This window comes from Monodon monoceros, unplaced genomic scaffold, assembly GCF_005190385.1.
Source record: "Monodon monoceros isolate NGI ecotype Baffin Bay Population unplaced genomic scaffold, NGI_Narwhal_1 Super_Scaffold_13, whole genome shotgun sequence".
Lineage (NCBI taxonomy): Eukaryota > Metazoa > Chordata > Mammalia > Artiodactyla > Monodontidae > Monodon > Monodon monoceros.
In genome coordinates, this window is record NW_021703769.1 from 60,306,667 (window position 1) to 60,323,585 (window position 16,919).

A 16,919-nucleotide genomic window follows, 5' to 3' on the forward strand; every position below is an offset into this window, starting at 1 on the left:
AGATGCAGTGTTATGTTTTGCAAAGATTATTAAACTTCAAAGTCTTAATTCAGAAATTTTCCTTTGCGTAATTAGTAATATCTCATAGGTCTAATTTTTATTATGAAGTTGGCCTTCATTAAAGCTATTTAAAATTTGTTCCGGGGCTTCCCTGGTGGCGCAGTGGTTGAGAGTCCGCCTGCCGATGCAGGGGACGCGGGTTCGTGCCCCGGTCCGGGAAGATCCCACATGCCGCGGAGCGGCTGGTCCCGTGAGCCATGGCCGCCGGGCCTGCGCGTCCGGAGCCTGTGCTCCGCAACACGAGAGGCCACAGCAGTGGGAGGCCCGCGTGCCGCAAAAAACAAACAAACAAAAATTTTCCATATGGAGTGAGTTCCTCCAAATACATTAATCTTTCCTTAAAATACATTTTTGCTATTAACTTGTTTTTTAAAAAAAAACTAAGGAATGTCAAGGTATCTCACATTTCTATTTTTTATTAATAAGAATATATAAGCCAACTATTTTTGTTTATTTGCTGAGTACGATGTGATTGTATTTAAACAACAAAGACTTAGCTTTAATCATCAACTTAAGATTATTAACTGACTAAACAAAAGACAAGCTGAGAGAACTTCAGAGTTCACCCAAAAGGCAGAAATCACAAACTGATTTTTTTTTTTTTTGGGGGGACAGGTTGAATGGTACCAGGTAGTATCCTTATTCAATTATGAAATATAAGCTTTTTAAGTAAGCTTAATTGTATCTCCTCTGGAACTTTGTAAGTTGGACCCTACAGTTTGCCTGTTAACTCCAATGGTGATTATTTCCTTTTCACAGTGCTCCAGCTGAGGCTGCAACAAAGGAGGACAAGAGAACAACTAGTGGACCAGGGCATCATGCCACGTAAGACTGAAGTGTCACTGTCGTTTCTAATGTGATGTAACAAAATGGGCATGTCTAAGAAGAAGCTGTTCCACACTCTGCTTTCAGTGGTATCCATTTAATGCATATACAATTTATAAGGAAAAACCAGGCATCAGCATTGCTAACCTAACAGAATCATTTAAAATACATTTTGGAAACCAGATGCAACTTAAAAGATAGACACAAATTTTATATTATCAGAGAATACCTTTAAAGCTCTGTAATTAGGCTAACATCAGTTCTTACTTCAAACTTCAGCATTACTTTTAGCTTTAAAATAACTGAAATAATCACTCTAGATAATGAATCCAATGGTACTGGCAAAAGTAACATGATAAGTTAATTCAAAACCTGGTTCTACTTTAATTCAAATTAATTATCTTTGATGCTATAGTATAGTCTGTATAATTATGTATCTCAATTACAGGACTAATAAGCATTCTATTTATAATTAATAAAATCTTTCTTGCCCAAGTACAGATATTTTCCCAAGTAGCTCTAGGCTTCATTCCTTCATTTTTGAGAGTCTATTAATTTTAGAATATTCGTCCAAGTTGTCTTCTTTACCTTTAATCACCAAATTTGGAGGTGATTTTATATTTTAGAGGAGAAGAGTGGTGGTTTTGTATAGGCTGTTAGCATTATTTTGGGATTTTTGTCTAAAAATTGATTTCTCTAAGAAGTAACTTATTTGGCTTAAAAAACTAGAAAGAAATTACAAAATGTACTTATGCTTCCCAGTCTTCACAGTCACTGCTATTGCCTTTTTTTGGTTTGTGATAAGGAACGATTTTTCTCTGTGATAAGGAGATGTTTTTCCCTGTGAACACTTTTTTTTCTGAACTACTATTAATTGAGTATCTACATATTTTAAATCTAGCATTGTGATAAAACCAGTTATCAGAAGCTGGTTTGATAATCTGCCAGATTTCTCCACCACTGCATTCCTGATATGAATCAATCAAACAGGATCAAAGTGTGGTGCTTTAAATACCACTGTGAAGCCAGCTGTAGTCTGCTTTTAGGAGCTGGTCCCTGGCCAAACCTGTTTGGGTGGGCTTCTGTGAGTCTTTGCAATGCTTTAAGTACCACAATTGAAAAGAATGTTACCAAGAGCTGATTGGCCAATATTGGGAGGTGATAGCCCAGGTTAAGCCTAGTCCTGCATTCCATCCACATTCTCTGACTGCCCATAGCGATAAGTGTAGGGTGTAATCAGACAGCAGGGGACATACACACAGAAGATTTTGCAAAGATAATTGATAGAAATTCTGTAGTATGTGATGTTTTAATAAACACTGCCTCTCTCTGTCTCTGGGACTTTGGAATAATGTACTAGAAGTTAACATATTAAGGAATCACTGTGTCTTTAGAGTGAGTTGCATTGTGGTATGGTAGAAAGAGCATGAACCTGCCAAATTCAGAATTCTAGATGTAAATCCCGCTTTGACCACCATCTAGCTGTATAACTTCAAGAATTCATTTAAGCTCTTTGAGCCTTTCATCTCTGCTGGGGCTAATACCTATGTCACAAGGCTGTTGTGATGATGAGCAGCAATATAATTGTGATGGGCCACAGAGCACGGGGCTAAGTGTGTTGTGGGTTCTCAGTAGGTGGTAACTCTGATCTCTTAGACATGAACTGCAGAGTGTCCTCAAGTTCAAGGCTAGATCACTCCAACGTTAAATGCCCTGAGGACATGTGGGCTTTTCCCAGTAACTTGTAGGGCCATAAGAGCAAAGACCTGTTAAGGAACCATCACACAGTTCCCTTGGTAATGGTAATTTGCCCCAACTATGGGCTGGAACTAGTCTGACCTGATATATGCATTGCCATTATGTATACAACTCTGTTGTGAATGTTAACTTGTTTTATTTGTAAAACACATAATTTTAATTCTGAAACATTTAAGGTTTCAATTTTGCAGATCTCCTAAAGGAACTAGGAAATAAATGGAACTGTAGAGGCACACTAATCAGATTAAGAGAAAACATCACCATGATACGCTGTAACATTTGACTGAAGTATTAACTCCTCTATTTATACCATGGAAATGATTTCTTTTTCTCACAGCCCTGAAGAGCCCAGCGGCATTCCACGAGCAGATAAAAAGCTTGGAACGAGCCAGAGTAAGGAATTTCAGTTTAAAATATTCTGCTTCTCTCTTTTGTATTAAAGTACCTGTGGACAAGCAACAGTCTTACTCCTACGTATATCAATAGAGAAAATATAGTGTATTTTCAGGATAACGTGGCATGTAGAGTAATATATCCTGGGGTAGTTTTATCTTGGAGGTTTATAGAAAATACAGGACATTCAAATTTTGTTCTTTTAAAACTAGTAAACTAGTGTTGTACATAAAGGACAAATCACACTTTTTTCTTACTTTTGGAGCATAACAACAGTTTTTAGAATAATGATGGAGTAATTCTGCCATTTGTTACTACCTCTGCAGACAGATAGCCCAAGTGATGTACTGACACCGGATCCTTCCTTCGTTTCCCTCCTGGGTCTATGTTAGCAGTACATTTGACCAAGGGTGGGAGAATTTGGCTGAATGAGGAATATTGCCATATTCAGCTCTGTTTTATTCCTTGAAATGACTCCATCATAGTTGCACACTAAATTGGTGTTTATTATTTTTCTTTAAAAGTGCCATTATTCTTTTTGTTTTAGAGGAAACATCTATCATGCAATATGAAAATAAGCATGTTCCAAAAATTCCTTAAGAATTTTCCCAGGATGCAATAATGATCTCTTAGAGTCTTATAAAATACAAAACCCATTTTAAAGCCTTATTGTTTAGAATTGAGTACAGTTCTGAATAAGAAAGTATGATTAAAGATAGGAATTCATCACAGAAAATACATTAGGATTTTTAGGAAATGTGTTATCTTAGATGGATTTTTACTTGACCTGAAGTGTAGATTTTATTGATTTTAGATATTTAAATGTTCAAATCCCCTGTTCAAAAGTCATCTTCAAAATTATGAGCCTTTGCCTTTTCCAAGTTTTAAAATAAAAGTTTATAAAGTGCTTACTTTATACCAGCATACACTTCAAATCCCTGTACAACTTTGAAGGCTGCAATTTAAATCATGTATTGGATAATAGTTTTTCAAAGTACTAATTTCTACTCTTCCTCTCAAAATCATGATCAAAAGAGTATACAATTTATTTAAATAGAGTACCTTGAGAAAAAAATGTAAAACTACAATAAATCGTAAACAATTTATGGTAAGAATTTTTCTCTCTCTCTCTTTTTTAAAGACCGAAAACTTTTTGAAGCACAAGATTCGGAGCCGACCAGATCGTTCTGAACTTGTCAGGATGCACATTTTAGAAGGTAAAAATTCTATTTCTGCTGCTTTTGCTACATTTTCTCAAGAAAAGAAGTGAGAATTCCACCATTTCTGTTTATTCCCATTTTAATAACTTTTTACCCCACAGGCTGACATCCTCCAAACTGGATAGCAACATGAAGACCCAAAGCTAAAAATGTTATGTTAGATACATGGGGAAGGTTTGACTCTCCAAATAGCCAATTGATGGACTGACTCTTGCCCGCCAGCTGGGGGTGCTATAGGTATCTCTACCATAGTGTTCTGGAAAAACATTTTCGGTCCAGAGGATTTCTTCATCAGTGAGGGACGTGCGCCTGCTCATTAAGTCATAAGGGGTATGACAGCCACAGGTCTAACCCTAGATTTTCAACGACTTGGACCCTGTTAGGTCTACCTGGGGCAAGGCCCATACCTGAGTTGCTACTTAACCCACAACAGTCCAGCTCGATCTGACCATTATCACAAACTAGCTCCACCTGACCCACCAGATTTTCTCGATGACTGAGCCTCATCTCTTAGGAAGCTAGTAAGGACAGTTCCACTCCATCTTTGGTGAGACATGTGGCTCAGGCCGTGATGTTTTTCTCTCTAAAAACAGAGCATTCTCGAAATCTGGTATCTCCACCATTAAACTCCTGAGTTACATTTTCTTTCATTGTTTTGCTTTACTGACTAATTTGTGGACTAAGGAGCTTTGACCCTGTGATAGTCTTGAGAGTGTTAAACCCTGAGCAGAAACAGAAACTTCTCAAACATTTAGAGACAGTTATTAGGTAGGAGGAAGATTAGATTTGTGTTCTCTGGCCTAATGATAGAGTTAGTATTAGAATTAGGTTGATATGACAGAGTATTAGATTATAGCTCAGCATAAAGGTCAGTCAGATATGTCCAAAATAAAATCTTCAAGAAGTGATACGGTTGCCATTATTCGAGCTGTTAGTACACTGGCCTGCAAGCTAGACACCAGAGACCCAAGTGAGCCAGATGGATGCCCACCTTCATGGAGCTTACATTCTAGTGGCACAGACAGATAATACATAGGCAAAACAAATAAATTACAGATTGTGAAAAGTGCTCTATAGGGAATAAACAGGCTGCTGTGATAGGGAATAAACACAGGCTGAAACCACATTAAGGATGTTGTAAAGAAGTTCCAACTATCAAGTTGGCCTCTATAACCCCAAGTAGTGTCTCTTCTAATCCAAATAATCTATGATTATGTAACCATCTTCATGTCTGGGATGGGAGGTGAGAGGTCTGTTCCTGTCTCTCCTTTGGGTTGTGAACGTCTCAGAAGTCTCCTGGACTAAAAAAGCTTTTCCAGAACTCCAGTGGTAGGGTAGGAGCAGCTACCAGCTGTCAGGGATAAGTGAATCTTCAGAGAAGCAAATTTGCTGGTAAGTAACTTGGTAAATGGCTCCTTCTGTGCCTCAAAATATCTTGACCTATAAGGAACATTTTTGTAGGAATGATGCTGTCTGTTTCAACTTGCCTTCTAACTGTAACAGGCTTTATTAATATAATTAAAACTAAGGCAAATACATTTAACTATCAAAAGGAATCATACCTGCTTTTTCCAAAAAGAGACTACTCAGCATTTAAAAACCTAACTATGTATATGAATGAACCATAAGTGATGTTTTTAGGACATCTCTTCTAAAGTAGAGACTTTTGAAGTAAGAAAGAATGTCTCATCTATAATTTCAAAAATACCTTAAAACCACCCCCAACTTATTATAACATTATCCCAATTTTGATTGAATTGGATGTTTGGCAGGCAAAAGTCTAAATTATTTCCTGAAGTTCAGCAGCTGAAACCCAGCCTCGGCCTCAAGGAGATGATGAAGCAATCAGACCAGGAACAGAAGCATACCAAAATGCCAGCCTCTAATTATTTACTTTTGGAATATTTTCTTCCCAAACATTCCTAATATCACTTGGATAATGTCAGTGGAAGAGAGGAAAAGGCAGAAGACTCTCCTGCCTAGATCTTAACAAAAGCTTTTAAACATCAACCTAAAAGTGGTTTGCACGGTCTACTTCCCCCCACCTATCATCTTGCTGTGTGGCTAGAAGGGTTCTGTCTAATAAGATCGGGGCCAGAGTTGTTTATACAGGAAAATTATAAAAATGAGATGGGCATACGTGTTATTTTAACTTATAGAAACATGAATTTATTTGCCAGTATTCCAACTTAGGGGTAGGACCTTCACGTGCGGGGAAGGCTTTCACGAATGGAGCTCACATCTTTCTTGTATAAAGCATAGCCATTGTACATCATCTACAATTTCCATTCATGGTGGAACAAAACTCAAAAGACACTTGAAAAGCAATCTGAGTTTAAAAATCCTAGATTTTATCATTTTTCCCCAAATCTTTTACCGTTGTTAGTTGCCCTAAGTAATGTGACAGTGATTTTTTTTTTTAATGGCTTACCTTTATCAAGTCATTCCAAAGCATTTAACTCAGGTTTCCAAGAAATAATCATTTTATTTTTGAAGTTTATGATTTCCCCATAACATCTGGTTAAATTATGTATTGACAATAGCAGTCACAATAGTGATGAGCTATTTTGTAGACAATCAAGATTGATACTTGGTAAGCACATAACTTAACCAGTAGTAAGACAAGTGATCAGCTGTGCTGGAGGGTAGTTTATTGGCCCTTGGGGTCTCAGTGCTCTTTGGGCCTCAGCCAGGCCATCTAACCTACAGAATGAAGAACATCAGATAATCCTGACGTTACTTACAGGGAATTTCATTAAAAGACCTTATACTGAATAATTTAAGGGGTAAGCGACTTTCAACTCAGTATTGGGTTAACCCCTCATCATTATCTTTAATCAATCATAAACATTATTTAGAACAATGTAATAAAATAATGAGAGTTACCAGAAACACAAGTAATTGACAGAATTATGCAAATGAATGAGTTACGATTTAGTATCACACCTGTTATACAACTTTATGCATATGTGGGTAGATGAGTTGATGCTTCTGTATGACTATTAATTACTATGTAATTGAATGTCCCAAGGTTATGTATTCAGAATAAACCCAAATTCTTAATTATGATGAAGGACTCTGAGATGCACATGGATTGATCGAAGGATGTGATTTGTAGCTCTCCCCACTGACTCCTGCAGAGAAGCTTATACCCTGAGATAACAGTTTCTCCCCTTCTACGAACTGACTTTCCAATGAAGCCAAATCTAAAACTGCGAACTTCTTGAGCCATGAACCACATCTCTCTTGTTCATCCTCTGTATCCCCAATGCCTAATAAATATGAATTTGACTCTCCTACCATAAATGAGCAATAGCAGGACCCCATTTTTGGCTTGAGTTCATATTAATTTGAGTCTGAGGACATCCATACTGTATAGACGGTATAAAGCTATCTAGGACTAAAAATGTAAATTGTATACAGGAGCATTCTTAAACAGTCATTGTCTCTCCATAAATATGTTAGGAACACGTAAGTCTGTTTATACCAGTTTAAATTAGTTGGCCTGAAATAACATTATGGAATAGAAATAGTAATTCAAGTAATGGTTGAAACTGTGTTTCCTGTTTTAGAAACATTTGCAGAGCCATCCCTGCAGGCTACTCAGATGAAGTTGAAAAGAGCTCGACTAGCTGATGATCTGAATGAAAAGATTGCTCAAAGACCTGGTCCTATGGAGCTGGTAGAGAAAAACATCCTTCCTGTAGACTCCAGTGTTAAGGAAGCAATTATAGGCAAGACTCTAAAATTTTACTGTTTTCTGGGAGAAAAAGAAACTTGGAAGTTTTAAATAAGAAAAATCAGCTTTAAATAAGAAAAATTTAATTTAAAAAGCCAGCACTAATCATGACTATTGTTTTCTGGGTAAATTAGAAATTGATTAACATTTGCACTGATTCCCATTATTACTGTTAGTGTTATTATGTATTACAAGACAACCATCTCTTACCACAGAGATTCCTCTTGTTACATCTGAGGTTTAAGTCTGTCTTTTTTTTTTTTTAATTAGGGTATAGTTGCTTTACAATGTTTAAGTCTTTAAGTTCTGATTTTGTTACCATGTTTTCTAAGTTAAACTTATTGTATTATGTTTAGTTTCTGTTGTTTTAAGATTTTTACAGATTTTTCATTATTTTAGTTCAGTTTACTTCTAGGAAAGGTAAAAATAGTTTGTTCAGTCTTAGTTCAGCAAGGTGAATAGCAGATGCGTATAGATGTATTCATTAAGAATGGTAGAATCTGCCCATTTTATCCCAGTCTTACCATACTTAGTTACTAATGTTTACCATGTTTTTCTGGCATAAACTTCAGCAGAAAAAAATTGTTTTCCAGAATAATGCCACTTTTTCAGCAAGCAATTTTGAAAAGTTAATATTCCTACTTAAAAAACTATTATAGTTTCCATTAATCATGGGGACTTCATATTTTGCATTAGTATGAATTTAAATCTTAGGTAGTCTGTAGTCAGTAATTCTTAGTAGCACAATTCACTATGATTCCATTCAATTCCGAAGAAATGGGCCCCAAAAGGTAAGATGTCAGTACAGCAGGGCTGCTCTGTGAAGTGGGACTTATCAACAGATACCCAGTCAGAGCCCCATTTTGCCTTATAATGTTTTTTAACAGTTGAATTCCAAATGTTGGATCCAAGTTGGATCCAAACAAGGTCCACACATTGCCTCTTTAGCTGATGTATCTCTTAAGTCAATCTCCTGGGTGGGTCTTCCTCCTCTTTTCTTTCCTTACCTTTTATTTGTTGATGAACAGGCTTTTATCCTCTAGCATTTCCACATTACTAGATTTTTCCAAATGCATTTGCATCCCTAGGTGTCATGAAAAACTTTCTTGTCTCCTGTACTTCCTATAACTAGTATTTGGATCCAAAGACTTGATCTGATTCAGGTTGGGTTTTTTTCCCCAAGTATTCATCTTAGATAGTGGTGTCTTCTCCCATGGGGAAGTACATTATGTTCAATTTTGTTTTTAACCAGCTTCTTAAGTCCTTATAATGAATAATATTTCTCCTTTTTCATTTTAACCTTGGTATTCCAAGGCCAAGATAAATTAAAAATCATTTCTTTCTTTAGGTGTTGGGAAGGAGGACTATCCCCAAACTCAGGGCGATTTCTCATTTGACGAAGACAGCAGTGATGCTTTGTCTCCAGACCAGCCAGCCAGCCAGGAGTCGCAGGGGTCGGCCGCGTCCCCAAGTGAGCCAAAAGTTAGTGAATCGCCATCTCCTGTGACTACAAACACTCCAGCCCAGGTATCACCTTTCTTGTTTTTACCCCTCAACAGAGAAAGTGGCTTGTTTTTTACATATCAACGTAATATGTTTTCACCAGAGGAGAAGTCTGAAAGTGAAGAAGAATATAGGTTTGTCATGTGTAATCCAACTACTAACATTTTCAGTAGATTCTTACATTATTTCTGTTCTATATACATATTTTTATTTTACTGTTTTATAACTCACTTTAAAATTTTTTCATATTTATAACTCACTTTAAAAGTTTTTCATATAACTTTCTTTTGAGATGTAACTCACATATCATAAAATCCATCCTTTTTCTAACCACTTTAAGTGTACAGTTCTGTAGTGGTACACATATTCACATTGTTGTGCAACAGATCTCCAGAACTTTTTTGTCTTACAAAGCTGAAACTTAAACCCGTTAAACAACAACTCCCCATTCCCCCAGGCCTGCTAACCACCATTCTATTTCTGTCTCGATGAATGTTGACTACTTTGAATATCTCATATAAATGGAATCATACAGTATTTGTCTTTGTGACTGGCTTATATCATTTAACAATGTCCTCAAGGTTCATTCATGTTGTAGCATGTGACAGGGTTTCTTTCAGTTTTAAGACTGAATAATATTCCATTTTATAGATATTCCACATTTTATTTATCCATTCATCAGTGGACATTGGGTTGCTTCCATCTCTTGGCTATTGTGAATAATGATGAGTATGTGAATGTGGAAATATCTCTTCAAGACCCTGCTTTTAGTGCTTTTGGGCATATATCCAGAAATAGGATTGTTGGATCATATGGTAGTTCTATTTTTAATTTTTAAGGAACCTCCATACTGACTGCAACATTTCACATTCCCGCCAACAGCGCACAAGTGTTCCTATTTCTCCACATCTTCACCAACACTTGTTAATTTCTGTTCTTTTGATAGTAGCTATTCTAGTGGTGCAAAGTGATCTCACTGTGTTTTTTTTTAATTGAAGTATAGTTAATTTACAATGTTATGTTAGTTTCAAGTGCACAGCAAAATGATTCAGTTATACATATAAATATATATGTGTGTATATATACTTAAATATTTTTTTTCAGATTCTTTTCCATTGTAGTATTACAAGACATTGAGTATGTTCACCTGTGGTTTTGATTTGCATTTCTGTAATCATTAGTGATGTTGAGCATCTTTTCATGTGCTTGTTGGCCATTTGTATATCATCTTTGGAGAAATGTCTATTCAGATCTTTTGCCCTCTTTAAAATCAGGTCATCTGTTTTTCTGTTGAGTTGTAGGAGTTCTTTATATGTTCTAGATATTAACTAACCCCTTATCAGATATATAATTTTCAAATACTTTCTCCCATTCCATGTGTCACCTTTTCACTCTGTTGATAGTAACCTTTAATGAACAGAAGTTTTTAAGTTTGATCTACTCCCACTTGTGTATTTTTGGTTTTGTTGCCTGTGCTGTTGGTGTCACACTAAGAAATCATTGCCAAATCTGATGTTATGAATTGGATTGTTTTGGATTGATTGGATCCTGTTTTCTTCTAGGATTTTCATGGATTGGGATTTTATATTTAGGTCTTTAATTGGTTTTAATTTTTGTAATATGGTATAAGCTAAAGATCCAACTTCATTCTTTTGCATGTGTATATCCAGTTTTCCCAACACCATTTGTTGAAAAGACCGTCCTTTCCCCCACTGAATGGTCTTGGCACTCTTGTCAAAGATCATCTGATCATGTACAAAGGAATTTATTTATGGGCTTTCTATTCTATTGCATTGGCCTATATCTCTGTCTTTATGTCAGTACCACACTCTTTTGATTACTGTAGCTTCATAGTAAATTTTGAAATCAGGAAGTGTGAGATCTCCAACTTTTGTTCTTCTTTTTCAAGACTGTTTTGGCTACTTGGGGTCCCTTGAGATTCCGTATTAATGTTAAGATGGATTTTTCTATTTCTGTAAAAAAAAAAAATGGCACTGGGAAAATTCACCCTTTTAAAGTGTATAATTCATTGCTTACTAGTATATTCACAGACTTGTGCAACTCTCACCATTATCTGATTCCAGAACACTTTCATCTTCCCCAAAAGAAGCCCATACCCCTCAGCAGTCACTCCCTGTTAGCTCCGCCACGCAGCCCTAAGCAACCAGGAGTCCACTTTCTGTCTCTGGATTTACCTATTCTGGATATTTTATATAAATGGAATCATACAATATCTGGCCTTTTGTGACTGGCTTCTTTCACTTAGTGTAATGCTTTTAAGGTTCATCCATGTTGTAGCATGTATCAGTACATCATCCCTTGTTATGGCTGAGTAATATTCCATTGTGTTGATATACCACATTTTGTTTATTCATCAGCTAGTGAACATTTGCTATTATGAATAATGGTGCTATGAACATTTGTGTACACGTTTTTATGTGGACATATGTTTTCACTTCTCTTGGGTATATACCTTGGAGTGGAATTGCTGTGTCATATGGTAACTGTATGTGTTCCTTGCTTTTATACCTCAGTATTTAATTGAACCGATACACTGTATCTCTTTTAACCAATTACCTGTTATTGGTTACCTAGAGTTGTTTCCTGTTTTTCATTCTTAAACACACAGGTGCCCCTGTTGTATTCTCACATTCTTGCTACATGCTGGTTTTTCAATACATACATTGTTGGGCATTTGTCTAATATTTCTTTGAATAATTACTAGATAATGAAATGGATTTCAATCTTTCGTTAAGCAAAAGGTAGGCACTCAACTGCCTTCCAGGAAAGTAATACAGTCTTTATTCCACTATCACTATGTCTTTATCACAAGTAGGTAATATCATTACTTTAAACCTTGCACACTGGAGATTTGAATGTTTTAATTGGCCCCTTGATTTTGGTTAGATTGAATTCATTTGTTCAACAAATATTTATCAAGCACCTATTATGTGTCAGAAACTTAGAATCTAGTGCATGCAAAAGATCTAATATTTTTTGATAATTGCATTGGAAATTTACATTTCTTATTTTTCAGTGAGCGTTAGTGTTTCTTTTGGTTTTATAAGAACTCTGTGCTGCATATAATCTGTTGTTTTTTCTCTCTCTTTATGGTGTTTCTACCTTACTGAAATTTTAATAGTATTTAGTTATATTAAAGCCCAAACTATTGAACTACTTAACGGGATTGGTCAAGTTCAGTAGAAAATGTTCTTGTTAAAGCCCAGCATCATAGAATTTTTGAATTGGAAAGGAATTTAGCAATTATCTGCCTTATTAACCCTTTCACGGGGGAAGGCCTGGGTTCAGAGAAATATGGAAGTTTGGGGATTAAAAATGTTTGCACATTTTCTTATGGCATTTCTTCTCATTCATGAATATCTATTTGTTGGGGACTGTGTCTTTCAGCATTATCTTCTTCATTGCACTTATCACCATGATCTGAAATAGGGGGGCGGGGGAGGGGGTGTTATCTTTAACCTAGCACAGGGCCTGGTACAGAAAGAGTGCTCAATAAATGTTGAATTGCATTCAGCACCATGAGTGCTGACGCCAGCTTGTAGAAGCAGTGTTTGTGTTCTCTCATTTGCGAGTAGAGCCTCTCCCTCTTGGAGTCACAAGAGGTAGCGTGGGTAGCTACACTTCATATTCTGCTGTCAGAGTTTACAGGGCAAGTGTGACTGGCCCCTCAGCTTCGCTGGAACCTGGCCTGGAGGAAGGATGAGGGTCAGCGACCAGCCCATGGTCTGAGGTCTAAGCAGGCAGGAACGGAGAGAAGGGAGACCAGCCGCTACTGTTCTCACCATATTTGCTGCACCCTGGTTTTGAGCTTTAAAAATAGGGCTAGGGCTTCCCTGGTGGCGCAGTGGTTGAGAGTCCGCCTGCCGATGCAGGGGACACGGGTTCGTGCCCCGGTCCGGGGAGATCCCACATGCCGCGGAGCGGCTGGGCCCGTGAGCCATGGCCGCTGAGCCTGCGCATCCGGAGCCTGTGCTCTGCAACGGGAGAGGCCACAGCAGTGAGAGGCCCGCGTACCGCAAAAAAAAAAAGGCTAAAAAGAATGTCAAATATGTAAGTACATACCATTAGAAAACAGTTCTACTTATCCAATTGGGTTGTTTGTTCTGTTTCTGTCTGAGTAAGTCAGGACATCTTAGCATGGCCTTAGCTTTTTAGTAATAGAGAATTTTTGTCACCTCAGCCATCTGCCTGGTAATGGCTTCATGACAGTTCCACCTGTGTAAGAGACTATCATTCTCCTTTTCCCTGCATTGCTTGTACTATTACGTTCTTAGCTTTGGTCTTGAAACTTGGTCTCCAGCTAAGTTTATAAGTGAGAAACTTTAACCGGAGGCTGTCCCACCCAGTGGGCTGACATTCCAGAATTCCTTGAAGGAAAAAAGGAATAGCAGTGTTTCTTGAAGAATAAATACAGCCTATTTATTGCCAGTGCAGCACACACTAAGCCTCAGGTCATTCATGAACTTAAACATTAGTTTTTATAACACTCTTTAGTGTTGCTGCAATGCCAGTTCTGCCGCTTACACACAGACCATTAATAGTCTGCTTTTTATCTGTCAATAGTGCCTTTGGGAAAAGACCCACTTTAGAGAATGGTGCACTCCCTACTTACACGTTCAAGTAAAAGAACCTAGAATCAGGGCTGGCTTACTGCACCTTTACCCATTACACATTTCCTGCACCGTATATCTTGAAACCTTCTTAAATTGTGTCCTTTATAAAATTCCTTTTGATTGTGTTTTAGTATTTATAAGTAAGGACTCTGACAAAGATTCTTAATATTATACTTTTATTTGTGGAATTAAAAAAGCATCTCCATGTTAACTGTGCTATATTGATGTCAGATCGCAAGTATGTTGTAGGTTATTTGTTTTGTTTCTGTTTTCTTTTCTTTTTTTTTTGCGGTATGCGGGCCTCTCACTGTTGTGGCCTCTCCCGTTGCGGAGCACAGGCTCGGGACGCGCAGGCTCAGCGGCCATGGCTCACGGGCCCAGCCGCTCCGCGGCATGTGGGATCTTCCCAGACTGGGGCACGAACCTGTGTCCTCTGCATCGGCAGGCGGACTCTCAACCAGTGCGCCACCAGGGAAGCCCTGTTTCTGTTTTCTTAATCAACTGCAGAGGCCAACTTTATGATGCCTATAAAGTCTTTGGGATTTTTGTGTCTAGAAGTGATAATTAGGTTTTGTTTTGGCAAATTGTGTGTGTGTGTGTGTGTGTGTGTGTGTGTGTGTGTGTGTGTGTGGTACGCGGGCCTCTCACTGTTGTGGTCTCCTGTTGTGGAGCACAGGCCCCGGACACGCAGGCTCAGCGGCCATGGCTCATGGGCCCAGCCACTCTGTGGCATGTGGGATCTTCCTGGACCGGGGCACGAACCTGTGTCCCCTGCATCGGCAGGCGGACTCTCAACCACTGCGCCACCAGGGAAGCCCTGTTTTGGCAAATTTTATACTTTAATTATATTCACTGTTATCTAGTGTTTGTCCAGTCACCTCATTTGATATATATGTAAAATATATTTATCTCCCTAAATATAATTACTTTCACATTTTCTAGTTTAAGGGAAAGTACCTGAAAAGATTCCTTCTCATTGGACATCAAGTTTACAGAGGGAAGGGACAGCCCCTCATTTTAAAAGAGCAACATAAACATCTTGTGTTTTGGGTGTTCTTTGATATTCTTAGTTTTTAATCTTTAAAATGGAAACTCAGTATACGAGTTTGATGGTGAATTTAGTTACTGTAGACCAGTGTTCCTCAAACTGCCTGTAGTGGAGGAATAATATGTTTGTTTTGTTTTGTTTTGTTTAAATCACCCGTAACTCCTCTTACAAACTTTCCTAAGTATATGTATATTCCTTTTATTTTTTATTTTTACAATTTGAAATTCTGCTGTAAACACTACTAAACTGTATTCTCAACATATCGTGAACTTGGCTGTATGTTAATCATATTCTTAAATCTTTTTTTTTTTAATTTATTTTATTTATATTTGGCTGCGTTGGGTCTTTGTTGCTGCATGCAGGCTTTCTCTAGTTGCGGTGGGCGGAGTCTACTCTTCATTGCGGTGCACGGGCTTCTCATTGCAGTGGCTTCTCGTTGCGGAGCATGGACTCTAGGCACAAGGGCTTCAGTAGTTGTGGGGCACGGGCTCAGTAGTTGGTGGCTCGCGGGCTGTAGAGCACAGGCTCAGTAGTTGTGGCGCACGGGCTGAGTTGCTCTGCGGCCTGTGGGATCTTCCCGGACCAGGGATCGAACTCATGTCCCCTGCACTGGCAGGCAGATTCATAACCACTGTGCTACCAGGGAAGTCCCAATATGTTTGTTTTTTTATATAGTTTAATTTCCAATGCATTGTGGACTAATCCTCTTTAAAATAAAATAAAAGTAACGGGATGATATCAAATTTCCTAAGACTTCCTGTCCTTGTCACTGGCAGGTAACAAAGGTCCACAGACCACACTTTTGAGTGGCTCTGACATAAATTTCACTTTGCTTCTTGTTTACCTGAAGTTTTTTCATATGGTTATTCATCATCATTTTATGCTGTGCATTTAATCCTATGGCTTAAACACATTTTTCTAATTTTCCTGTTCAATTATTTTCCTACTTGGCTCACTGTAATGTTCAAGACCAATTCAGGGAATTTCTTCTAGGTTCTTTAAAAGTTATACTTAAAGATAATTAGTTGGGAGAAAATTAGGCTCAAGATTTCCATATGCCTTGCTGTATTCCAAAATGTCTTATGACATATAATCTCCTTAATTCTTTTTCAAAACACACGGATAGATACCAGAAGTTTAAGTCCTACAGGAAAGTGTTCAAATAAAAGAAACATTCCCTACCAAAAAAAAATTTTAACACATAATATCTAGGCAAGAAACAGATTTTTCAGGCACTTGTTTTACAATCCCAGTGCTAAAAAGCTAATGACCTCACAATGTGAACAGTGTAAACACGACCACAACCTTCCTTCAAAATGTAAATTCTTTGAAATATCTATTATTCCTTTGTGGTCTGTAAGAGACTAAAACTGCTTTTCCTTGGACTTTCCCCTTTTCAATTCTGATCAAAGTACAGCTGGAAAGGAATTTGCCAAAATATTAATGAAACACACATCACATATTGGAGCTCAATTTATTTTTATGCTGAAGCAACTCTTGAACAATGGAAAGCTGTAGAAAATTAAGACCAGCAAGCCACACATGGGTACCACAAGCTGTGACACTGGTCCTTTTAATCTGAGGACCTTTTTTCTCTCAATGATTTCTTAAGTCACTTAATTAATCATTTATTATAAACACCCAAATGTTTAACTGTAAGTATGATCTGACAGGATCTGTGTTCAAATTCAAAGTAGTACTGAAAGCAACTTCTTGGACACTTACTCTGTATTTTCAGG

At 37.6% G+C, this 16,919-nt stretch overlaps 1 protein-coding gene across 8 annotated transcripts in view; it reads left to right on the forward strand.

The window, feature by feature from the left end:
• Positions 1-16,919, forward strand: part of MRTFB (myocardin related transcription factor B) — a 198,051-nt gene that overhangs the window by 142,483 nt on the left and 38,649 nt on the right. For 7 of the 8 annotated variants that reach the window (XM_029219705.1, XM_029219702.1, XM_029219707.1 and 4 more), the window contains 5 exons: positions 820-885; positions 2,981-3,036; positions 4,178-4,253; positions 7,829-7,990; positions 9,344-9,522. In XM_029219705.1, coding sequence (XP_029075538.1) covers positions 820-885; positions 2,981-3,036; positions 4,178-4,253; positions 7,829-7,990; positions 9,344-9,522 — 539 coding nt within the window. Of the gene's footprint in view, positions 1-819; positions 886-926; positions 975-2,980; positions 3,037-4,177; positions 4,254-7,828; positions 7,991-9,343; positions 9,523-16,919 lie in introns of those variants that run through there. The other variant, XM_029219708.1, reaches the window with a different exon arrangement.